The sequence below is a fragment of the Triticum aestivum genome, chromosome 4A, assembly GCF_018294505.1.
Source record: "Triticum aestivum cultivar Chinese Spring chromosome 4A, IWGSC CS RefSeq v2.1, whole genome shotgun sequence".
NCBI lineage: Eukaryota > Viridiplantae > Streptophyta > Magnoliopsida > Poales > Poaceae > Triticum > Triticum aestivum.
Window position 1 is genome coordinate 615,567,062 of NC_057803.1, and position 25,401 is coordinate 615,592,462.

At 42.1% G+C, this 25,401-nt stretch overlaps 2 protein-coding genes across 8 annotated transcripts; both read right to left on the minus strand.

Annotated features, from left to right (window-relative positions):
- Nucleotides 1–567: 567 nt before the first annotated feature.
- LOC123084073 (uncharacterized) lies at nt 568–7,769 on the minus strand. Its single transcript, XM_044505865.1, has 23 exons — nt 7,539–7,769; nt 6,321–6,820; nt 5,582–6,229; nt 5,320–5,472; nt 4,887–5,235; nt 4,668–4,709; nt 4,487–4,546; nt 4,324–4,395; nt 4,133–4,207; nt 3,984–4,043; nt 3,819–3,893; nt 3,291–3,455; nt 3,120–3,200; nt 2,861–2,971; nt 2,613–2,749; nt 2,423–2,539; nt 2,188–2,328; nt 2,033–2,098; nt 1,662–1,927; nt 1,377–1,566; nt 1,140–1,250; nt 726–1,055; nt 568–624 (listed from the first exon to the last, which is right to left on the minus strand). Exons 2-23 carry the CDS (start codon nt 6,813–6,815, stop codon nt 568–570), a joined length of 3,801 nt encoding a protein of 1,266 aa, XP_044361800.1. The 5' UTR covers nt 6,816–6,820; nt 7,539–7,769.
- Nucleotides 7,770–14,215: 6,446 nt separating this feature from the next.
- Nucleotides 14,216–21,766, minus strand: LOC123082625 (uncharacterized). 7 transcript variants are annotated; one of them, XM_044504925.1, is made up of 23 exons: nt 21,536–21,766; nt 20,270–20,769; nt 19,531–20,178; nt 19,269–19,421; nt 18,836–19,184; nt 18,617–18,658; nt 18,436–18,495; nt 18,273–18,344; nt 18,082–18,156; nt 17,936–17,992; nt 17,768–17,842; nt 17,240–17,404; nt 17,069–17,149; nt 16,810–16,920; nt 16,562–16,698; nt 16,372–16,488; nt 16,137–16,277; nt 15,982–16,047; nt 15,611–15,876; nt 15,326–15,515; nt 15,089–15,199; nt 14,675–15,004; nt 14,216–14,577 (listed from the first exon to the last, which is right to left on the minus strand). In XM_044504925.1, exons 2-23 carry the CDS (start codon nt 20,762–20,764, stop codon nt 14,458–14,460), a joined length of 3,861 nt encoding a protein of 1,286 aa, XP_044360860.1. In that variant the 5' UTR covers nt 20,765–20,769; nt 21,536–21,766; the 3' UTR covers nt 14,216–14,457. The 7 variants fall into 7 exon arrangements, with proteins under 7 accessions (XP_044360860.1, XP_044360858.1, XP_044360859.1 ...); XM_044504923.1 differs by having other exon boundaries at nt 17,933–17,992; XM_044504924.1 differs by having other exon boundaries at nt 18,082–18,159.
- Nucleotides 21,767–25,401: the final 3,635 nt, after the last annotated feature.

Below are 25,401 nucleotides of genomic sequence, written 5' to 3' on the forward strand. Positions count from 1 at the left end.
TATGAAAAATATTTAAACATAGAGTGACACGTTCAAAGAGCTGGTAGGAAATTGGCATGCCTTCTGGTACAAGGTTGTGCCTACTTGCAGTGAATGGAAATAAGTTCTGGTGATTTAACCTGTAATTGTAAATAATACTCCCTCTGTCCCAAACTAAGTGTCTGAAACTCTAGTACAAAGTTGAGGCACTTATTTCGAGACGGAGGGAGTATTAGGTAGTAATGACCTCGTATATAACGGGAGAGAAAAGGTACTACAGAAAATATATAAAACATTAATGCACATTGCAGCCATCGATTGTGCCACCTAATATACGATTAGATAATACAAAATACAGTAATGCAGAAGCAAGTACGGAAAGCAGTACAATAATATTCTCCGTCACTTAGGTTTACATTAGGACGAATATCTGTCGGGAAAGTAATCATGGTGGATATGGAAATAAACATGGCTAGCTTGTGACTCCCCTCGCGAAACATTTTGGTTTGCTAGTGCCGGCAACTGGTTATGCTTTTGTAATAGCCTTCCTCAAAACTTCAATTTGAGGTGGTAGCTGACGAAATAAATTCAATTCATGGAACACCATGTATGCAGCTCCTCCGACCTGTAATCACTAAACTTCTCCTGCAAATGATTCATAGAGAAAAAAAGAATTAACATTGTAGCCATGACATCGTATTTATCTAGTAACGATACGTGTGTGTGTGTGGGGGGGGGATGCTCACTGGGTCGATTTTGATTCGTAATTGATTCTCCTCGCCATCATAAAATTTCAGGAATTTGAAACAGAAGAAAGGACAGTCGTTGGCAAGTTGTTTGGGGGTTGGAAATCTAGCAATAGGCCACTTGCAGAAGTTGTCGAACTTCCCCTCAGTAACTTTTAAAAAAGCATCATTGAGTCTGGCGACAGCAATAGGACCCCACGGCTTATGAAAATCCTCAAATGTAGTCTGTTGTGTGCTCCAGTCAACTGAATCGAGGATGTCAATCCGTCTGTGAACACGATTCACACAATAAACTGAGAAATGACTGCCCTGATGGGATACCCATAATATCTGCAGCAGATAAAAAAATATGAATGGAGAGCAAAGGATGTAGAGCATGCAAGATGAAAAGTGTGATGCAGTAAGGAACCTTACCATGCGAACATCTTGAGGGTCTTTATCCGCGAGGTCTTCCTTTAATAGTGCCTCAATGAAAGTAGGATTGAAGGATTGCGTCTCGTGCCGAGCATCGACATTAAGGTGGAACTGCACATAATAATTCAAAAATGTTGATTATTGATTTGACAAAATGATGCTGAATACTTAGGTAACGAGAACATGGAATGGTTAGCCATAGTAAAAATGGATAATTGTAAAATCAGGTTTAAATACCGATAGTGACCAACGAAGGAACATCCTGTACCCAGCCGACGTGGGCCTTAATTTAATCTCATCGTGACGCAGAATGTCTATGTAGTATTCCATCAAGCTGGGTAGCATTGATGCCCCATCGCCGAAGCTTTTTGCGAGATCCATGCCAGTAAGATATAACTTAGAAGGTTCGTAAGCAAGAAGTCCAGTCCTATGACAAGGTTAATTCGGAATTTGTAATGTATTTTAAAATGATGAAATAATTAGTGCACATTAAAAATAGGATGCAATGGTGTGAAGGTTTACTTTTTGAGATCAAGGTCGTTGATTACTATGTCACGGAGTTTTCGGGCGTGGTTGAGAGAAATGGTAGACTTAACAGGATGTAATTTAAATGGAGAAATGATCTTCAATGGTCTCTTCCTGATCCTCTTTACGATAACTGGTAGTTGACCGCATTGCAGAACATTTCCAGGAGCTCCGAATTGGTTGGGGTTCACAAAGCTTGGGACATTGGTTTTGTCCTTCTCCATGTTCTTGGCGGTGCGAACAAGTGTATGTTTTTCCGTAGACTGAAATATGTAGAAAATAACCCAACTGAGATACGATATTATGTATGTGAACATTACTATTGGAAAAAAATGTAAAAACAAAGTTAATAGCAGGGCAGCACTTACAACATCTGTTTTTTTAAATCTCGCCGAGCGCCTGGGAGACAGCTGTAGAGCAGATGCATCAGAGACCTGACAGACATTAAAATGGTAAATTTTAGGCAATGTGTGTGCAGCCGCAACTCTGATTTACGAAAGAATGCACTTATAAAAAGTATCACCTGGATAGTGTGGGCAGCCTGTTGTGCAGTGGAGGCAGACTGCTGTAGGTTGGTAGGTTGAGCCTCCGCTCCAGTGTGAGGTAATTTGATGATTTCACTGCCACTCCTAATACACACTTTGTGGGATGGCTCTCTAGTATCCTGCATTGAAATGGAAATAGTAAAAAAGGAGGTTAATAAGATTTATGAGCACCTGGCATAATAATTATAAGTAAGCATAAAGATAGATAATTACAAAATGGGGGGTTCTGTCTGGGTGAATATTAGCATCTCGAAGTTGTTGGCTAACTTCCCATTCTTGTGTTGGCTGACCGAAGGATACTAAGGATTCAGGTGTGTTGGCATCTTCCAACTGTATACATGATGGATACTTCATTAGAAATGTGCTATATTTGGAGCTATGTAGACGTAATGGAGGGTATTACCTGAAATTGCTCTGCGGTGGTACACTGTTCTGTGTGGCTAATTGGTTCATGGACAGTAATTTGGCGATCAGCATCATTGTCATGGTTAACTGGGACTTGACCAGTAATTATTGGTGCATCCACAGATAAATGACCATCTATACTTAACCATAAAATTAAGTCATTGAAAAAAAATGTTATAATTTTGGCGAAGCCGACACATCTATTTATAAGTTGGTATGGACTTAAGTTTGAGTAGGAAAAACAACCTTTTGAGACCTGCTCTGTGTGATCAGCAGCTTCTGCATCGATTTGTGCCTCATTGACAAACTTTTGGCCCGTGAATACGTCTGACACACCCACCCCCAAGTTTTCTGCATCTAGAAAGAAAAAGAAATTCGAAGAAAATATTTGTACATGAAACAACCAAGCAGTAGATAGTATTTACAAATAGATAAACAAGACCAGTAGTAAGAGAAAATATAGAAACATGTCAAAAGAGAAGTAATAGATTTGTATCCTAGTTACCAGTGTTAGTTGGAGCTATCTCAGCTTCTTCTTCATGCTCATGGCCTACGTCATCAAGGTGCACCTCATTAATAAGACGCGCTGTGCAGTATAGAAAAATTATAATAGTATTACCATAAACAAGTGCAGTCCGAAGATGTATTGAATTTGTATTATGATTCATGAACTGACCGTCTGCATCACATGAGGGGCATCCAGTTCCATCATATTCAATGCCTTCACACATTTGAGAAAACGTAATGGGATCGGTGATTCCTTGCGCATCCACATCAGAACAGTTAGCAGCATGAGTAGGGCAATCGGTTTTTGAGTGGCTGTCAGAGCCATGTTGTTTGTCTGCATGCACAGCGTTCAGAAGTTGTCGTGTAGGGTTAAAGAAAAGGTGAGAAATAGTTGGTCGTGGTGCGTTCAATTTTCAACATAGCTAGGCGGAAATAAATAGATTACTAGAATATCTAGTTGGTGTTACAATAAATGACAAGTGGAAACACCACGAAATAAAATGAATTCCTAGAAAAGAAACTTGGTATTATCATAAATGTGTGCATGGAAACCCTTAGAGGGATTACTACAATAACAAGTGGGTTTTACCATCAAATGTAAGAAGTCACTACCAGCTTCATATGTGAAAAACATTTAAATTACATGAATCACTACATCAAGTTAGCATAGAATGGAAAGTGAGATGAGGAATGAAACCTGGTGGTGGAAGGTTGTTCATAGAGTCAACAGTATTGTGTGGCTCAACTGTTTGATGAGGTTTATTGGGCTGGTCTGCGCATGCAAATGTTGACAAGGTATACAATTAAAATTAGTTTATTCAAGTTGAAGACATATGAAACATACAGAAAAATGTAAGCTTACTACTTGTGCAATCATTTTCGCTTTTGTCATAAGGTCCATAAAATGCGGTAAGCAAGCTTTCTGCAAGAGCAACAACAAAAGCGGTGACAAATAATATGGTTTGTAAGAACAAAGAAATGCAATTTAATAACATAAGGGTGTGCAAAAACCTTGCTGGGACTTGGTCGTAGAAGCTTCGATATTACCCTGGAGCAGTTGGGTAAGAGAACCTTGCAGTGGGCCATCTGCTGATAATTAGTAAAAATACACAAGGTTTAAATACATGATATGCAAATGACTAGTTGCGTTGTGGTGAGTCATAGAATTAACTTATAAAATTATGTGCCATCATGACCAATACCTGACGATGGAAGATTCTTGCTGGGATCCACACCATCGTTTCGCTGAACACTGCGGTCGGCTTCGGATTGTACTGCACATAACGTGTGATTTTTGAAAGGGCATAATATAGAGAAATGCGCTAGTGAGGCAGAAAAGAGAGAAAAGAACAAGATTAAACTTACTACTGGTGCCATCAACTTCAATATTGTCTGTAGCAGCAGGAATGTCATGAATCGACCGTTCTGCTGGGCCATCAAGAAAAGTAGCAAAAGCTAAGATATATCGTTAAAAAGACAGCAATGAAAAGTAGAGAAGGGTGTGAAAAATGTTGATGGCAGTTGGTCACTGAGGATTGGGAATCACCCCGAGCGAGTTGGGCTGAAGATCTCCCAGGTGGGTTCTCATCTGAAAATGGGTAAAAATAAACAAGCTTAGTGACAGGAGCCATAATTCCCTTCTTGATGTCTTGTTTTCAAGTTTTATTCCCTAGGTAATGTGGTGGTGAGAAACACATCAAAAATAGAATTATATGGTACTAACTATTGGGGCCAAAGATAGTAGTGTGATCGATGTCCACATTACCCGCTACATTATCCAAATGTGCCGCAGCACAAGAAATTGGCTTAGGATCCCTCTGAATTGGAGGTGATGGCGAAGACGTCGAAGGATCGAGCATTATGCAGCGTAACTCCGATACAACCTTGCGTTGTTCGAGAGAAACATCAGCAAGTAGTTTGGCAACTGAATCATCACACCTCCGTATAGCAGCAAATGCCACAGCCTGCTTCGATTGAGGTAGTTGATCCACGCAGTCCCTGAGTTGCTCCAGCATGCTAATGAACAGAACAGAATGGGCATGAGGTTGAGCATGGCTTGCTGATGTCGCGTTGGCATTAACATCCAAGCAGCAAGTACCCTCCTGGGACCGAAGCTGGAAATAACCATAAAGAGTTAATGTAATGATATTATGAAAGCTAGATTTACTAGTTGGCAGCAATAGGGTAGGGAAACATACCGGTAGGTTGCCATATGACTCCGAGTCTGGCTTGTTCTTCGACTTATCCTCACTTAAGATAGCTTGCATCTTCCCAGTGTTGTAGAAAGCTATGCGTGGTGTTTGAGACGCATCCAACATATTGACACTCAGGAGATTGTCCAAATAGTAAATCTGAAGAAGCCATAAAGATTTAGTAGTACTAATGAAATTCTAGGTTGTAGACACTTCCTGTTGGTTGGAAATTTAAAGATACAAAAGGAACTACATGTAGTAAACTTACTATTAAAAAGAGCACACAACCAGAAATGGACAATACTCCATTGTTGTTCTTCTTGGAGTGCCATGTTGCAACACTATCCCTCATGTAATCAACAACAGCTTTGGACCAATCGATCGCACCAATATTAGCAATGTCTGCAGTCCAAGCAGCCTCCCTACCAGATATATATGTCCTTGTGGAAGGAAAGAGTAACCAGTTGAATATAATCAGAATGAAACATCTTGTGGACAAATCATCAGGCCTCTTCAACTTTATATAGTCGCACAGAGTTTTGTAGGTTATATTCTGATCGACTGGCACGCTCAGCTCGTTCTTGAGTCTAAGCAGCTCATTCTTTTGGGTGACAGAACAGACCGATGGGTCACGACCACCAAGTGGAGTGCCCATGACACAATGCACAGCATGCGGGGTAATTTTCAGTCCACCTTGAGTGCCGACGTTGATTATTAGAGTGTCCTTGTCAGTCTTGTTCATAAGGAATACCGGCAAATTCCTGGACTCAAGAGCATCAGCTTTTAGGTTCAGAATTTCACCAAATGGAGTAGCCTTGACATTTGCATATTGATCTTCGGTTAATAGATCAATGGCAGAGAGCACGAATCCAGGTGAGCACCTAATGGTTGGTGCCGGTTTTGATGGTTGGTTTCCCTGGAAAACAATGAAATGTATTGTTGAGGCCAGTAAAAACAAAGTTTGAAAACTCACAGAAAATAAGTTGGGCATTTGAGATAAAACTCACATTATGACCGGCGGTGGATGATATAGCTTTAGCTACCTTTGGCCGCTTGACTGGCGGGTCGGTCCTCCGGGTAAGAGCAGTTCTAGGTGGCGGGGGGTCAAAATCATCATCGTCATTTTCATATTGATGGGAGTTGGAACGGTTGCATGTTGTTGCAGCCGACCTCTTGGAACCGACCGAAGTGTTCCCTCCAGCAACAATGGGTGAAACCAACGGGGGGATCCCCGTTGAAGTGTGAGATGTTGATGTGTTATTAGGATTAGTTTGTTGACCCGGTACCGCCTGTGCCGGACACTCCTCTGCAACTGTATTGTGAGCCGCTTCTTGTGCTACAGAGTGCTCCGATGATGAGGCTGCAGCAGGATGGATAGTAATTTGCAACCCAGCCGTAGGGGGAACTAATGGTGGATCATCAAATTGATAGGTGACTGCATCTTGACTGTCTTGAATCGTAACTTTTCGGACCTTCTGTGGACGTGTGCCAACGACTTTCATTTGTCCTGAAACAGAATAGCACATATGTGTTAAAATGTAGATTCAGATTACCAGAACTGAAGTTGTGTTACTAGCACTTCTTAATTATATTCAGATTACCAGAACTGAAGTTGTATTACTAGCACTTCTTAATTAGATTCAGATTACTAGAACTGAAGTTGTATTACTAGCACTTCTTAATTAGATTCAGATTACTAGAACTGAAGTTGTATTACTAGCACTTCTTAATTAGATTCAGATTACTAGAACTGAAGTTGTATTACTAGCACTTCTTAATTAGATTCAGATTACTAGAACTGAAGTTGTATTACTAGCACTTCTTAATTAGATTCAGATTACTAGAACTGAAGTTGTATTACTAGCACTTCTTAATTAGATTCAGATTACCATAAATGAAGTTGTATTACTACCACCTGTTAACTGGATTCAGATTACCACTAATTAAGATTAGTTGATGTGTTACACTAACTTGGCGTAGAATTTGTACCAGAGGATTTGTACAGAAAAAGGAGATTGCACTGCAACAAAAGGGGAAAAGTTGACACACTAATAAGGGGGGGTGAGGGGATGGCAGATAGCGATTGCAGGTTCGCGGCAATTAAGAAATTATTAAATCCGGCAGCCCATGTGAGCTTGTGAGGAGGACGGCCGGAAACGGGGATGTACGCCTAGTCAAAACTCAAAGCATCCATCGGGGGAGAATCAGATTAGCAGGTGGATTACCTCCAAAAATACGGACGGAGAAAACGACGGCTGCCGGATGTGTAGTATGAACAAGCGACCAGCGATGTTATCGGCGGCCGCGGATGTCGACCGGAGACTACGAAGGACGTGGTCGTGGCGGAAGTTAACAGCGGCGGCGGCGGCGGCGGCGGCGGATGGCGATAGTGATGATGCGGTGGATGTCGATAGGAACGAGGTATTAAAGAATAGAGACCGCCTAGTGACCGGTCAATGCACAATCGTGGGAACGTGGGTACGAAACGTAACTGGAGTTTATTATTTTAAAGAAAACTGTATGTGATGGTAAATCGTTACTACTGAAAAGCTAGGAATTAACACTTAGGCTGGGTCACTTTTACGATGTTTCGATGGTGTAGGCGTGCGAGGGATGACTGTTAACTAAAGTATGGCAACGGTAACGTGTTACTATTTTTTTTTTCTGAGAGAAGGCTGGCAAAGCGACACCAGGGCGATGGTAATCCATTACTATCTTTTTGTCTAGGAGAAGGCCAGCAAAGCGCCGCCAACAGTTTTGGTCGTAAGCGTTACGATCAATCTTTTCCCACGTCGCCCGCGCCCTTCCACCTGGTTAGCGCGTCGGCCTAATTAGTCGCGTAGGTTGGCTCGGTTGAAGTGGCCGGAGCGTAGGATAAGGTAGAATGCGCGCAGCCATAGTTTAGCAAGCTGCGCTATAGTGAGCGTGCGCGCATTTTGAGTTAATCTACGCGCCGGCCGCTGCTCCTAATCACGCGCACGCGGGTGCGCGGGGCACGCGGGTCGCTCAGAAGGCCAAATTTTGAGGGTAACTGTATATGCAAAATAAAGTAACACGCTTTATTTCTGTTACCATGTGTTTCTCCGCTACGCAGGCTGCTGCTACTAATCACAGGCGGGTGCGCCGGTCGATGAGAAGGCAGATTTGGTGGGTAACGGCATGTGCAAAATAAAGTAACATGTTTAGTTATATTACCATGTGTTGCTCCGCTACGCGAGATCTTGCGTCAGTATTCATTGCCCGTAATAAAATAAGTATAGATGGTAATGGACCTATGTTTTTTACCGGCTCTAAGACATCATGATTTCATTTGTAAACATTGCCAGTAATAGATTAAGTGTAGATAGTAATGGACCTAGGTTTTTACCGGCGGCTCTAAGCCATCATGATTTCATTCCTAAACATTGTCAGTAATAGATTAAGTGTAGATAGTAATGGACCTAGGTTATTTACCGGCTGGTAGATATGAAGGTTGCATCCCTAATCATTGCCAGTAGTAGATTAAGAGTAGATAGTAATAGAGCTACGATTTTTTACCGACACTAAGACATCGAACGATGGTTTCATCCCTAAAAATTGCCAGTAATAGATTGAGTATACATAGTAATGGTCATTGGTTTTTTACTGGCACTGACCCTAAATGTAGAAAAACCTTTGCAAGACATGCTCAGAAATTGGCAGTAGTAAAAAAATGGAGTGTGGATGATATGAAAAGAACGAAAAATTTAAAGATGTTTCGATCTGGGCTGATATGAAGTAATGCAGTAATACATGTGATATTTTCGTTGAAAAATGGATTGCTCATGATCGTACAGGATGCATGCAGTAATAGTAGATTGCTCTAGATCTTATAGGCCGCATGTAGTAATAGTAAGTAAGGTTATTCAGAAATTAAGTATAGTAATGTATTAATAGCAGTTTGTAGAAAGAAGATTGCAGGTAGCTATAATAATATGTAGTAGTAATTATTACAGTAAACATCGAGCCATTATGTAGTAAAAGAGACGCACAAGCAAACCATATGAGTAGAGTTTACAGCTATGATAATGTATGTACTACTGACTGTCCTCGTCGTCTGGTGTAGCACCTTCATCCATTTCTTCTTCTACATCTTCTTCTACTTCCACATCTTCCTCTTCTTCATCGGTGTCGCACAATAATTGACGTCTGATTGCCCTTGTTCCAGATGTACGTCCCCTGCCACGGCCCCTGCCACGTCCCCTACCACCAACTCCAATGCTTGACGGGGGATTTGGGCATGTTGATCTGTTGTGCCCCTGCTTCAGCCCACAGTTACTACAAACTCTAGTTTTCTTCTTCTCACCAGGAGCTCCTACAGGTTTTGGTTCTGTTGATGAGCGCTTGCGGCCTTTGGTGAGTGACATAGGTGGCGCTGGGGTGTTGAGTTTTGTAATGTGCACTTCAGAATTATGCTCATGCTCCTTCCTGGTAGGGGGTTCAACCGGGACTGCCTCTAGCTGACTTCGAAGTTCTTTGAAGACATACAAAGCCCTGTCATATGCACAATCAGACTTGGTGCCAAGCCTAACATTTGCTAGTGCTTCAGTAAGAAGAGTATGGTGCCGATACAAGTCCATAGGGGCGTCGGTGCCATCATTTAAGACATCATGTCTATCATAGGGCAGGTCTTGTTTGGCATGTCTGGTATACCTTCTCATGACATACTTGCTGGGGATTCTCTCAATCTGAAGATGTGTGAAAGCCCTAATGATGTGCGGACAGAATAGACCTAAAAAGAATGGAGCATCAGACGATAAGTGGAAAGGTCAATGTAAGTTGCAGTATGCTCCAATTTAATCATTGGTATATATAACTTACCAGTATGTTCCCATCTATGACACTCACAAGAAAACAATCCATTTTGTTCGTCACAAACCACCCGGAAATCATGCTGGGACCATGAAAATTCCTTGGAACATTTACCGTGTGTGACTAGATACACCAAATCATCCTCTGAGGATTTGCTGATACGAAAAGCAGTGCTTTTAAAGTATGCTTCCTTGAACTCCTTGTATACCATTGGGGTATATAACCTGCTGAGTTGTTCATCAAAAGGAAAATTGGATGCTCGTTGTACAGAAGCCTGTTGAAGAAAGATAATCATGAAGTAAAGATGTGTAGAACCCAACATTTATATAGAAAAAATGTAAAAGATGGATTGACAAAGTACCTGTGATGCGTGTGTGAGTTTAGACTCGGCGTGCTTCCTATCCTGAAGAACACGGTACATCTGACGAGCAAATCTATGCAGGGCAGTGGTATGGTCAACAAAATTAATTTTTACTAGCCTATTCATGCTCTCGCTTCTTTGAGTTGACGTCATCTTTCCACAATATATGTCTTTAAAGTAAGGGGCTATCCAGTCTCTGCGGTTCTCATAAAGGGCAGCAAGGGTGACATTCCCGTGAAGATCATAAGTTGTTAGCATTTCATCCCAAGCTTGCTCGAATTCTTTAGGTGTTAGGGGGTGATTTATCACTGAGAGCATCCATTCCTTCAGGCCTTGTCGACTCGCATACAAGATGTTCAACTGGTCCTTATACTTTTTTAAGACATGCCACCTACAGAGTCTATGAGCAGTCCTAGGTACACAAATTTAATTGCATTTGCCATAGCCTGGTCTTCGTCTGGATAAACAGTAAGTCGAAAGTATGTCGGTGAAATAAAGCATACATAAATCATGAGCACATGTATAAAAACAAGAAGTACCTGTTAAAATGCAACGCGGTTCGTGGCCCTCCATACATTTCTTGAATGTATTGAAAAGCCAGACGAATGAGTCCTCCGACTCATCACGAAGTAAGGCAAAACCAAAAATAGTGCTCTGCAGGTGATGGTTAGCACCAACAAACATTGCCAGTGGCATATTGTACCTGTTGGTCTTGAAGGTGGTGTCGAACGTAACAACATCACCGAAATCACTATAGTTCGCACGGCAACTAGCATGGCTCCAGAAAAAAAAATTCGGAAGACCATCAGCATCATACATTATGTCGTGATAAAACTTTCCATTGTGTGCATGGAATTCATTGAAAAATTCCATCATCTTGTTTCCATCATCAGTTTTCTCGTTACGCATGTTAGCCGCCTTCCTATAAATTCAAAAACATGTATAAGCTAGACTACAGGAAACCTATTAGACTGATATAAAAAACAATGAGTAACACGGGTACCTATTCTCCAAGTCCCTGTCCGGAAAAGGAATATTATCTCGGCTACCATGCATGTCTGAGAGCAAATTGATCATAGACTTGTGTTTTACTTTTGCGGCTTGCAAATGATCGACGAACAACATTAATGAAGGATCAAAGTTTTTGTGTACCCTCATAAACTTAAGTTGGGAGGGCGTGGATACAAGAGGATGGTTGTGTTCTTGAACTAGCCTCTCAATTTGAAAAGATCCATCTTTCAGATTTTTCCTTAGCTTGACAAAGGCTCGACAGCCTGTTCTCTTCGACATCTTTGCTCGCTTGCGTTCTTCGTCGTGATTTGGTAGGGGTGCATGCCCTTCACGGGAACAGCAAAACTCACGCACCGTCTTTTTTGTGCGACTCTTGCGAACATCAAATCCAGCATGACTTGCGTAGCGGACATAAAATTCGTAAGCTTCTTTCTCGTCAGCAAAGCATTGCAGCAGTTTAGGAACGATGTCTTCGGAAATATCTTCACGCTGCGTATAGAAACGAAATTGGAAATAGGAACACCAAGTTCAAAGAGGGAAAATGTACAAGATTAAACTGAATCGGAACTTACCGGACTGTAGGTTTGGGTTTTATCAGGGGTGACCATGTCACCCGGTTGGAGTCCTGGCGGTGGGGTGAGGACGGAAGTGTGCATCCGTGGATCTCGTACAGATGGTGGACTGCAGGGGACAGATGATGATGAAGATGATGCACCGGCGGTGTTCTTCCATGATGTTGGCGTAGAAGTTGCTGGAGCTCCTTGCGAGAAATTGAATGTCACAGGAGAGGGATCCATTACGAGAGATATCTTGCCTTCATCAGGAAATCATGGAAGAAGCTTCGGAAGATGAGATGGAGATGGAGTATGGATGGGGGTGTTCAGCGATTAGAGAGCAGTTAGTACGCACACATCCGCAAGGACGGGGTGGGGGGGTTAAGGAAATGATGGCGTGTTGGTGGTGGTAAGTGGGGTATGAGAAAGTAAGGAGTCGTGGTAAGACTCTTACTGTTATTTGCTTTACGGTTACTATACAGTAACCATTACTATTGGGTTATAATCTGTGACAACGTCGGCCGTCTGCAATAGAAACATTTGATGGGATATACTGGAGTAACAGGTTGTTTTTACCATATATACTGTCTAATGGCAAGAGGCCCCAATTCTTGCGGATAGTAAGCGCATTACTACAGTTGCGAATTGCTATAACCATAGATTTATTTAATGTATTTACGACCCCAGACCACAAGAGAAACATGTGAGGATTACGTTGACCAAAAAAAGCAATCACAAAACTTATGTAGGTATATTGGAATCTCGGGCGAATCAGCAATGGTAACAACATCAAACAATTTATAGAAAACACGGTGAAGTATCATCTGCAGAACTTGCACTGGTAATATAGAAAGGAAAGCAAATACTACATTAATTAAAGTCTCTCGGACATTTAGAGCGGTACATCATATCAAGGGATTACTAAAACATGGGAGAGGCAACTAACAAAGAAAGGAAATAAAATACTTCATCAATGAAGTGTCTCCGCATTTCGAGTGGTACATCATATCAAGCTAGGTAGTAAAACATGAGAAAAGTAAAAACAGGAGCGGCAATGGCAAAAGCAAGGGACAGCTTCATCTGTCTAGCAATTTTGATGGTTTGTGCCTTGGCATTGTCTGCAGCATCGAAGGCCACCTTCAGATCAAGATGCCACTGGTTCTGGTTAACGTAATTGTCCAGAATATCTTCCCAAATAAAGATGTTGCAGGCTGCAGCCGATGGATCCTGCAAGCACAAGGATGTAAAAACCCGAGGTGACGTGAAGCATGGAAATACATCAAAGAAATGAGAATAGGAGCGCTTACATCCCAATAGGGGCACTGGTAGAAGAACCTCCCCTCGTTAGCTCCAACGAGTTGCACGAGCCTCTGGGCGTGTGTGCCACAGGCGCAGTATAGCCGTGGCATGGCGGATGGCTTGCGAGGAGGCCTAATGGCTGAAGGAGGCATGGCTTGCATGCACTTGGGAGCTCTGATGAAACTGGGAGGTGTAGGAGATTTCAGTGCGCAGGAGAAACATATTTATATAGTGCTGCGGCAAGATTAGTGGGGAGGTGGGGGCGGGAAAGGCGCATGTATTGCGGCCACGATTTCTTCCCTAATCTATTGCCGGCACGATTGAATGGAGGGAATAAGTACTGCGTAAAATGAAGGGAATTACTATTATTGTTTCAGTGTGTTACCATATAAGGATAGTTCGTAAGAATCTACGGTCGATTTACCATATATGGTGCATGGTGTTACTATAAAAAAATTGATCACATCGGTGACAGGAAAACAAAAAGAAAAATGTATGTGTAATGAAAATGTAGCCTTGACATATCGTAGGCTGCATTGTATGATTTGGTCAAAGATTTGCAGGAAAATTTACATATTTAAAAATATGAAAAATATTTAAACATAGAGTGACACGTTCAAAGAGCTGGTAGGAAATTGGCATGCCTTCTGGTACAAGGTTGTGCCTACTTGCAGTGAATGGAAATAAGTTCTGGTGATTTAACCTGTAATTGTAAATAATACTCCCTCTGTCCCAAACTAAGTGTCTGAAACTCTAGTACAAAGTTGAGGCACTTATTTCGAGACGGAGGGAGTATTAGGTAGTAATGACCTCGTATATAACGGGAGAGAAAAGGTACTACAGAAAATATATAAAACATTAATGCACATTGCAGCCATCGATTGTGCCACCTAATATACGATTAGATAATACAAAATACAGTAATGCAGAAGCAAGTACGGAAAGCAGTACAATAATATTCTCCGTCACTTAGGTTTACATTAGGACGAATATCTGTCGGGAAAGTAATCATGGTGGATATGGAAATAAACATGGCTAGCTTGTGACTCCCCTCGCGAAACATTTTGGTTTGCTAGTGCCGGCAACTGGTTATGCTTTTGTAATAGCCTTCCTCAAAACTTCAATTTGAGGTGGTAGCTGACGAAATAAATTCAATTCATGGAACACCATGTATGCAAGCTCCTCCGACCTGTAATCACTAAACTTCTCCTGCAAATGATTCATAGAGAAAAAAAGAATTAACATTGTAGCCATGACATCGTATTTATCTAGTAACGATACGTGTGTGTGGGGGGGGGATGCTCACTGGGTCGATTTTGATTCGTAATTGATTCTCCTCGCCATCATAAAATTTCAGGAATTTGAAACAGAAGAAAGGACAGTCGTTGGCAAGTTGTTTGGGGGTTGGAAATCTAGCAATAGGCCACTTGCAGAAGTTGTCGAACTTCCCCTCAGTAACTTTTAAAAAAGCATCATTGAGTCTGGCGACAGCAATAGGACCCCACGGCTTATGAAAATCCTCAAATGTAGTCTGTTGTGTGCTCCAGTCAACTGAATCGAGGACGTCAATCCGTCTGTGAACACGATTCACACAATAAACTGAGAAATGACTGCCCTGATGGGATACCCATAATATCTGCAGCAGATAAAAAAATATGAATGGAGAGCAAAGGATGTAGAGCATGCAAGATGAAAAGTGTGATGCAGTAAGGAACCTTACCATGCGAACATCTTGAGGGTCTTTATCCGCGAGGTCTTCCTTTAATAGTGCCTCAATGAAAGTAGGATTGAAGGATTGCGTCTCGTGCCGAGCATCGACATTAAGGTGGAACTGCACATAATAATTCAAAAATGTTGATTATTGATTTGACAAAATGATGCTGAATACTTAGGTAACGAGAACATGGAATGGTTAGCCATAGTAAAAATGGATAATTGTAAAATCAGGTTTAAATACCGATAGTGACCAACGAAGGAACATCCTGTACCCAGCCGACGTGGGCCTTAATTTAATCTCATCGTGACGCAGAATGTCTATGTAGTATTCCATCAAGCTGGGTAGCATTGATGCCCCATCGCCGAAGCTTTTTGCGAGATCCATGCCAGTAAGATATAACTTAGAAGGTTCGTAAGCAAGAAGTCCAGTCCTATGACAAGGTTAATTCGGAATTTGTAATGTATTTTAAAATGATGAAATAATTAGTGCACATTAAAAATAGGATGCAATGGTGTGAAGGTTTACTTTTTGAGATCAAGGTCGTTGATTACTATGTCACGGAGTTTTCGGGCGTGGTTGAGAGAAATGGTAGACTTAACAGGATGTAATTTAAATGGAGAAATGATCTTCAATGGTCTCTTCCTGATCCTCTTTACGATAACTGGTAGTTGACCGCATTGCAGAACATTTCCAGGAGCTCCGAATTGGTTGGGGTTCACAAAGCTTGGGACATTGGTTTTGTCCTTCTCCATGTTCTTGGCGGTGCGAACAAGTGTATGTTTTTCCGTAGACTGAAATATGTAGAAAATAACCCAACTGAGATACGATATTATGTATGTGAACATTACTATTGGAAAAAAATGTAAAAACAAAGTTAATAGCAGGGCAGCACTTACAACATCTGTTTTTTTAAATCTCGCCGAGCGCCTGGGAGACAGCTGTAGAGCAGATGCATCAGAGACCTGACAGACATTAAAATGGTAAATTTTAGGCAATGTGTGTGCAGCCGCAACTCTGATTTACGAAAGAATGCACTTATAAAAAGTATCACCTGGATAGTGTGGGCAGCCTGTTGTGCAGTGGAGGCAGACTGCTGTAGGTTGGTAGGTTGAGCCTCCGCTCCAGTGTGAGGTAATTTGATGATTTCACTGCCACTCCTAATACACACTTTGTGGGATGGCTCTCTAGTATCCTGCATTGAAATGGAAATAGTAAAAAAGGAGGTTAATAAGATTTATGAGCACCTGGCATAATAATTATAAGTAAGCATAAAGATAGATAATTACAAAATGGGGGGTTCTGTCTGGGTGAATATTAGCATCTCGAAGTTGTTGGCTAACTTCCCATTCTTGTGTTGGCTGACCGAAGGATACTAAGGATTCAGGTGTGTTGGCATCTTCCAACTGTATACATGATGGATACTTCATTAGAAATGTGCTATATTTGGAGCTATGTAGACGTAATGGAGGGTATTACCTGAAATTGCTCTGCGGTGGTACACTGTTCTGTGTGGCTAATTGGTTCATGGACAGTAATTTGGCGATCAGCATCATTGTCATGGTTAACTGGGACTTGACCAGTAATTATTGGTGCATCCACAGATAAATGACCATCTATACTTAACCATAAAATTAAGTCATTGAAAAAAAATGTTATAATTTTGGCGAAGCCGACACATCTATTTATAAGTTGGTATGGACTTAAGTTTGAGTAGGAAAAACAACCTTTTGAGACCTGCTCTGTGTGATCAGCAGCTTCTGCATCGATTTGTGCCTCATTGACAAACTTTTGGCCCGTGAATACGTCTGACACACCCACCCCCAAGTTTTCTGCATCTAGAAAGAAAAAGAAATTCGAAGAAAATATTTGTACATGAAACAACCAAGCAGTAGATAGTATTTACAAATAGATAAACAAGACCAGTAGTAAGAGAAAATATAGAAACATGTCAAAAGAGAAGTAATAGATTTGTATCCTAGTTACCAGTGTTAGTTGGAGCTATCTCAGCTTCTTCTTCATGCTCATGGCCTACGTCATCAAGGTGCACCTCATTAATAAGACGCGCTGTGCAGTATAGAAAAATTATAATAGTATTACCATAAACAAGTGCAGTCCGAAGATGTATTGAATTTGTATTATGATTCATGAACTGACCGTCTGCATCACATGAGGGGCATCCAGTTCCATCATATTCAATGCCTTCACACATTTGAGAAAACGTAATGGGATCGGTGATTCCTTGCGCATCCACATCAGAACAGTTAGCAGCATGAGTAGGGCAATCGGTTTTTGAGTGGCTGTCAGAGCCATGTTGTTTGTCTGCATGCACAGCGTTCAGAAGTTGTCGTGTAGGGTTAAAGAAAAGGTGAGAAATAGTTGGTCGTGGTGCGTTCAATTTTCAACATAGCTAGGCGGAAATAAATAGATTACTAGAATATCTAGTTGGTGTTACAATAAATGACAAGTGGAAACACCACGAAATAAAATGAATTCCTAGAAAAGAAACTTGGTATTATCATAAATGTGTGCATGGAAACCCTTAGAGGGATTACTACAATAACAAGTGGGTTTTACCATCAAATGTAAGAAGTCACTACCAGCTTCATATGTGAAAAACATTTAAATTACATGAATCACTACATCAAGTTAGCATAGAATGGAAAGTGAGATGAGGAATGAAACCTGGTGGTGGAAGGTTGTTCATAGAGTCAACAGTATTGTGTGGCTCAACTGTTTGATGAGGTTTATTGGGCTGGTCTGCGCATGCAAATGTTGACAAGGTATACAATTAAAATTAGTTTATTCAAGTTGAAGACATATGAAACATACAGAAAAATGTAAGCTTACTACTTGTGCAATCATTTTCGCTTTTGTCATAAGGTCCATAAAATGCGGTAAGCAAGCTTTCTGCAAGAGCAACAACAAAAGCGGTGACAAATAATATGGTTTGTAAGAACAAAGAAATGCAATTTAATAACATAAGGGTGTGCAAAAACCTTGCTGGGACTTGGTCGTAGAAGCTTCGATATTACCCTGGAGCAGTTGGGTAAGAGAACCTTGCAGTGGGCCATCTGCTGATAATTAGTAAAAATACACAAGGTTTAAATACATGATATGCAAATGACTAGTTGCGTTGTGGTGAGTCATAGAATTAACTTATAAAATTATGTGCCATCATGACCAATACCTGACGATGGAAGATTCTTGCTGGGATCCACACCATCGTTTCGCTGAACACTGCGGTCGGCTTCGGATTGTACTGCACATAACGTGTGATTTTTGAAAGGGCATAATATAGAGAAATGCGCTAGTGAGGCAGAAAAGAGAGAAAAGAACAAGATTAAACTTACTACTGGTGCCATCAACTTCAATATTGTCTGTAGCAGCAGGAATGTCATGAATCGACCGTTCTGCTGGGCCATCAAGAAAAGTAGCAAAAGCTAAGATATATCGTTAAAAAGACAGCAATGAAAAGTAGAGAAGGGTGTGAAAAATGTTGATGGCAGTTGGTCACTGAGGATTGGGAATCACCCCGAGCGAGTTGGGCTGAAGATCTCCCAGGTGGGTTCTCATCTGAAAATGGGTAAAAATAAACAAGCTTAGTGACAGGAGCCATAATTCCCTTCTTGATGTCTTGTTTTCAAGTTTTATTCCCTAGGTAATGTGGTGGTGAGAAACACATCAAAAATAGAATTATATGGTACTAACTATTGGGGCCAAAGATAGTAGTGTGATCGATGTCCACATTACCCGCTACATTATCCAAATGTGCCGCAGCACAAGAAATTGGCTTAGGATCCCTCTGAATTGGAGGTGATGGCGAAGACGTCGAAGGATCGAGCATTATGCAGCGTAACTCCGATACAACCTTGCGTTGTTCGAGAGAAACATCAGCAAGTAGTTTGGCAACTGAATCATCACACCTCCGTATAGCAGCAAATGCCACAGCCTGCTTCGATTGAGGTAGTTGATCCACGCAGTCCCTGAGTTGCTCCAGCATGCTAATGAACAGAACAGAATGGGCATGAGGTTGAGCATGGCTTGCTGATGTCGCGTTGGCATTAACATCCAAGCAGCAAGTACCCTCCTGGGACCGAAGCTGGAAATAACCATAAAGAGTTAATGTAATGATATTATGAAAGCTAGATTTACTAGTTGGCAGCAATAGGGTAGGGAAACATACCGGTAGGTTGCCATATGACTCCGAGTCTGGCTTGTTCTTCGACTTATCCTCACTTAAGATAGCTTGCATCTTCCCAGTGTTGTAGAAAGCTATGCGTGGTGTTTGAGACGCATCCAACATATTGACACTCAGGAGATTGTCCAAATAGTAAATCTGAAGAAGCCATAAAGATTTAGTAGTACTAATGAAATTCTAGGTTGTAGACACTTCCTGTTGGTTGGAAATTTAAAGATACAAAAGGAACTACATGTAGTAAACTTACTATTAAAAAGAGCACACAACCAGAAATGGACAATACTCCATTGTTGTTCTTCTTGGAGTGCCATGTTGCAACACTATCCCTCATGTAATCAACAACAGCTTTGGACCAATCGATCGCACCAATATTAGCAATGTCTGCAGTCCAAGCAGCCTCCCTACCAGATATATATGTCCTTGTGGAAGGAAAGAGTAACCAGTTGAATATAATCAGAATGAAACATCTTGTGGACAAATCATCAGGCCTCTTCAACTTTATATAGTCGCACAGAGTTTTGTAGGTTATATTCTGATCGACTGGCACGCTCAGCTCGTTCTTGAGTCTAAGCAGCTCATTCTTTTGGGTGACAGAACAGACCGATGGGTCACGACCACCAAGTGGAGTGCCCATGACACAATGCACAGCATGCGGGGTAATTTTCAGTCCACCTTGAGTGCCGACGTTGATTATTAGAGTGTCCTTGTCAGTCTTGTTCATAAGGAATACCGGCAAATTCCTGGACTCAAGAGCATCAGCTTTTAGGTTCAGAATTTCACCAAATGGAGTAGCCTTGACATTTGCATATTGATCTTCGGTTAATAGATCAATGGCAGAGAGCACGAATCCAGGTGAGCACCTAATGGTTGGTGCCGGTTTTGATGGTTGGTTTCCCTGGAAAACAATGAAATGTATTGTTGAGGCCAGTAAAAACAAAGTTTGAAAACTCACAGAAAATAAGTTGGGCATTTGAGATAAAACTCACATTATGACCGGCGGTGGATGATATAGCTTTAGCTACCTTTGGCCGCTTGACTGGCGGGTCGGTCCTCCGGGTAAGAGCAGTTCTAGGTGGCGGGGGGTCAAAATCATCATCGTCATTTTCATATTGATGGGAGTTGGAACGGTTGCATGTTGTTGCAGCCGACCTCTTGGAACCGACCGAAGTGTTCCCTCCAGCAACAATGGGTGAAACCAACGGGGGGATCCCCGTTGAAGTGTGAGATGTTGATGTGTTATTAGGATTAGTTTGTTGACCCGGTACCGCCTGTGCCGGACACTCCTCTGCAACTGTATTGTGAGCCGCTTCTTGTGCTACAGAGTGCTCCGATGATGAGGCTGCAGCAGGATGGATAGTAATTTGCAACCCAGCCGTAGGGGGAACTAATGGTGGATCATCAAATTGATAGGTGACTGCATCTTGACTGTCTTGAATCGTAACTTTTCGGACCTTCTGTGGACGTGTGCCAACGACTTTCATTTGTCCTGAAACAGAATAGCACATATGTGTTAAAATGTAGATTCAGATTACCAGAACTGAAGTTGTGTTACTAGCACTTCTTAATTATATTCAGATTACCAGAACTGAAGTTGTATTACTAGCACTTCTTAATTAGATTCAGATTACTAGAACTGAAGTTGTATTACTAGCACTTCTTAATTAGATTCAGATTACTAGAACTGAAGTTGTATTACTAGCACTTCTTAATTAGATTCAGATTACTAGAACTGAAGTTGTATTACTAGCACTTCTTAATTAGATTCAGATTACTAGAACTGAAGTTGTATTACTAGCACTTCTTAATTAGATTCAGATTACTAGAACTGAAGTTGTATTACTAGCACTTCTTAATTAGATTCAGATTACTAGAACTGAAGTTGTATTACTAGCACTTCTTAATTAGATTCAGATTACCATAAATGAAGTTGTATTACTACCACCTGTTAACTGGATTCAGATTACCACTAATTAAGATTAGTTGATGTGTTACACTAACTTGGCGTAGAATTTGTACCAGAGGATTTGTACAGAAAAAGGAGATTGCACTGCAACAAAAGGGGAAAAGTTGACACACTAATAAGGGGGGGTGAGGGGATGGCAGATAGCGATTGCAGGTTCGCGGCAATTAAGAAATTATTAAATCCGGCAGCCCATGTGAGCTTGTGAGGAGGACGGCCGGAAACGGGGATGTACGCCTAGTCAAAACTCAAAGCATCCATCGGGGGAGAATCAGATTAGCAGGTGGATTACCTCCAAAAATACGGACGGAGAAAACGACGGCTGCCGGATGTGTAGTATGAACAAGCGACCAGCGATGTTATCGGCGGCCGCGGATGTCGACCGGAGACTACGAAGGACGTGGTCGTGGCGGAAGTTAACAGCGGCGGCGGCGGCGGCGGCGGCGGATGGCGATAGTGATGATGCGGTGGATGTCGATAGGAACGAGGTATTAAAGAATAGAGACCGCCTAGTGACCGGTCAATGCACAATCGTGGGAACGTGGGTACGAAACGTAACTGGAGTTTATTATTTTAAAGAAAACTGTATGTGATGGTAAATCGTTACTACTGAAAAGCTAGGAATTAACACTTAGGCTGGGTCACTTTTACGATGTTTCGATGGTGTAGGCGTGCGAGGGATGACTGTTAACTAAAGTATGGCAACGGTAACGTGTTACTATTTTTTTTTTCTGAGAGAAGGCTGGCAAAGCGACACCAGGGCGATGGTAATCCATTACTATCTTTTTGTCTAGGAGAAGGCCAGCAAAGCGCCGCCAACAGTTTTGGTCGTAAGCGTTACGATCAATCTTTTCCCACGTCGCCCGCGCCCTTCCACCTGGTTAGCGCGTCGGCCTAATTAGTCGCGTAGGTTGGCTCGGTTGAAGTGGCCGGAGCGTAGGATAAGGTAGAATGCGCGCAGCCATAGTTTAGCAAGCCTATATATATATATATATATATATATATATATATATATATATATATATATATATATATATATATATATATATATATATATATAAAACAAGCAAAACACTGTCAATGCCACAAAACTCACAAAACAATCAAACTACACCTACAGATTTGGTACCTCTATGGTAGGAACTTGGAGGTAAAAGATCTAGTTATATGCCAGCTTGGCCATGCTCTGCCAAGAGTAATTGCAGCAGTATGAACCTCTCAAACAGTAATACTAGAGCACCCAGCCAGCATATAAACATCTAAATTTATATACTGAGCATTTATGGCGGTTCTAGTAACAACATCAAAATCAAGGAGAGGTAGGTCAGACTACACAAATAGGTTCCATATATTCTTAGAAAAGAACAAATGATAAAATGTAGAGCTGGGGCTGACCAAAATTCCTAGAGTTGCAGAAAACATATGAAATTCAGAACTGCAGTAACAAAAAAATTTGGCATGTAGGCACTAATTAAATACACATCACATCATAGACCACTAGCTCTAGACATGCCCTCATCATCTGCTCTTGAGTTTTATACCTCTTGTACGAGATGAATTTAGACATGTTCGATCAAATTAAGCTTGGGAGGGCAAATTGTAGAATGTAGGGTTTTTTAAGATGGGCACATAACTCTGGCCGCAAGAAATTAGATGTTCAGTGCAAGAACAATCCATTCACCCACAGCGCATGGGGAATTTATGTAGCTTACTGACAAAAGCTACCAACAGTATGAGAAAACAAGCACCATTGCAGCAAACCAGCTGCCAGATACTGCATATTCATCACAAGACCTTGTCGCCTCCAACTGGTCATCTTTCCTCTTGATGACTGTGGCCTCCTGCCCTTAGTCATATTCAACCCTACGTCGTCAATGAGCCACATCACAAGGGATCACCCTTTCTGCAAACGCAGATTTGTCAGCGTGATTCCAAAAGGAGAAGACAGGATACTATACTGCCAATAAGGTATAACATTCGATTGCCCTCCGTTCCTAAATATAAGTCTTTGAAGAGATTCCACTACGGACCACATACAGAGCAAAATGAGTGAATCTATACTCTAAAATCATCTAGATACATCCGTATGTGGTCCATAGTGAAATCTCTACAAAGACTTATATTTAGGAACAGAGGGAGTGGTACATAGCAGTGAAAGTTTGCTCTAGCAGATATATTATCACAAAATGAAACATCAAATATAACCTTCAGTCTAATTAACCATTCAATTATTTTGTTTGTTTGGCTAACTAATGCGTACTATATTATTACAATCACAAAAGAAAGTATATATAGATATACCTTGTGGGTTGTGGAAACTCATGTATGGAATCAATCTAAGGAATTTTTTTCTCTTCCATAGCTTCTTCCACTGTAGCGACTTAAGATTAATCTGGTAGATGCCAAGGTCTGTCGTGACGAAAACAATATCCCTGCCCTCCACTGATCCAATCAGTCTAAGAATTTTATCAGGATTTTTGATGGGGAGAAGGTTGTTGAGATCGATTACTCTAGGCTGAGTCCATGACGCAACACCCTCGGAACCCATCTGGCTTGACCACAGATAGAAAGTTAACATATCCACTTGTGCGAAACCCAAACTGCCATCCTCCATAGCCATGAGGATAGTAGAATCGTCACTGGCAGGCGACGGCAGTGGCGCTGGCGCATCAATCCGCGATAAGCAACTAGAGTCCACGTCGTATTTGAGAATTCCTTCTTTGAGACCATCTTCACCAAGAATATGCATAAAGTAAAGTGCGTCTTGGATGAGGACAGGAGGCACTGGTCTGATGAATGCATCCATACCAAGATCAAGACTAGGGCACTGCTCGCTCCACTCACCAGTCTCCGGCGAGGACACTCGCACGTGTATAATACAATTATCGTCACCATCCGTGGTCATGCCGAAGAAGACAACCCGGAAGGGGCCCTGATGGCATCCGCGGTGGTCACATCCTGCCACGGCACAGAGCACGGCGGCTCCAACCGGGCTCGGCGGTCAAGGGCATATTGCATCCTTTGGGCGCTTCCAGCTTGGTCCGGCGGCCTGTCATGGGGTCCCAAACGACGAGCGGCATGGGTTTATCATAGTCCCCAAGGAGAACGCGACCATGGTGGCAGTCAACACAGCCAACTCGGAGTCCCCCCAGTCCGGCCAGGGGTCGTCCGGAATGCGCGCGCCGAATTTTGTGGTGGGGAAGAACTGTGGGACGAGGAGGTCCTCGGACCGTTGGCGGGAGAATTGTGGCCAGGAATAAAGGAAGCCCAACATAGGGGGAGCTCCGTGGAAGTCGCGGTAGCGACGGCAGAAGCTAGGTCCGGTGAGGAGGCCCAGCAGGAGCTTGCATGCGAGGGAGGCGCGCACGAGCCACGAGGTGCTCGGGCTCGTCCGGCGGGAGGCGGAAGAAGACCTCCTCGATGAGCTCGTCCGGCAGCGATAGTACCGGTGGCGGCGGCATGGTGAATCGGTGGAGGTGAGGGTTTGGGGACGTGGGATGTGGGAACTGGGACGGAGGAGATCGGAGGGAATTAGAGAAAATTCCTTATTTGACACTGGTCTTAAAATCTGATTTTTTATTTAATAACGGGAATTTTTTTTCCTATTTGACACTAGTTCTAAATTTTATTTCCTATACGATACTTCCCTCTATTTTGAGCCTAGATGACACCTGAAAAGACAATTTTGCCCCTCACACGGTATGTGTGTGTGCGCGCGTGTGTTGTTGCGTGTGTGGGTGCACGCGCACATGTGTGTTGCTGCGTGTGTGTTTGCTACTATGTGTGTACGTGCGTGCGCGTGTGTGTGCTGCTGCCTGCGTGTGTGCTGCTGCGTGCATGTGTGTTGCTGCTCGTGTGTGTGTCTCTGTGCACGCGCGCGTGCGTGTTGTTGCGTGTGTGTGTGCGCGTGTGCGTGTGTGTTGGTGCATGTGTATGTGTTGCTGCGTGTGTGCTCCTGCCCTCGCACTGATGCTGCGTGTGTGCGCTATTGCCCCCACACACATACCACATAAGAGGCAAACGAGTCTTTTCAGATGTCATTTAGGCTCAAAATGGATGGAAATGTCATATAGAGAATAAAATTTAAAACTTGTGTCAAATAGGGAAACAAAATTTCAGTATTGAATAAGGAAGCAGATTTTAAGATAGTTTCAAATA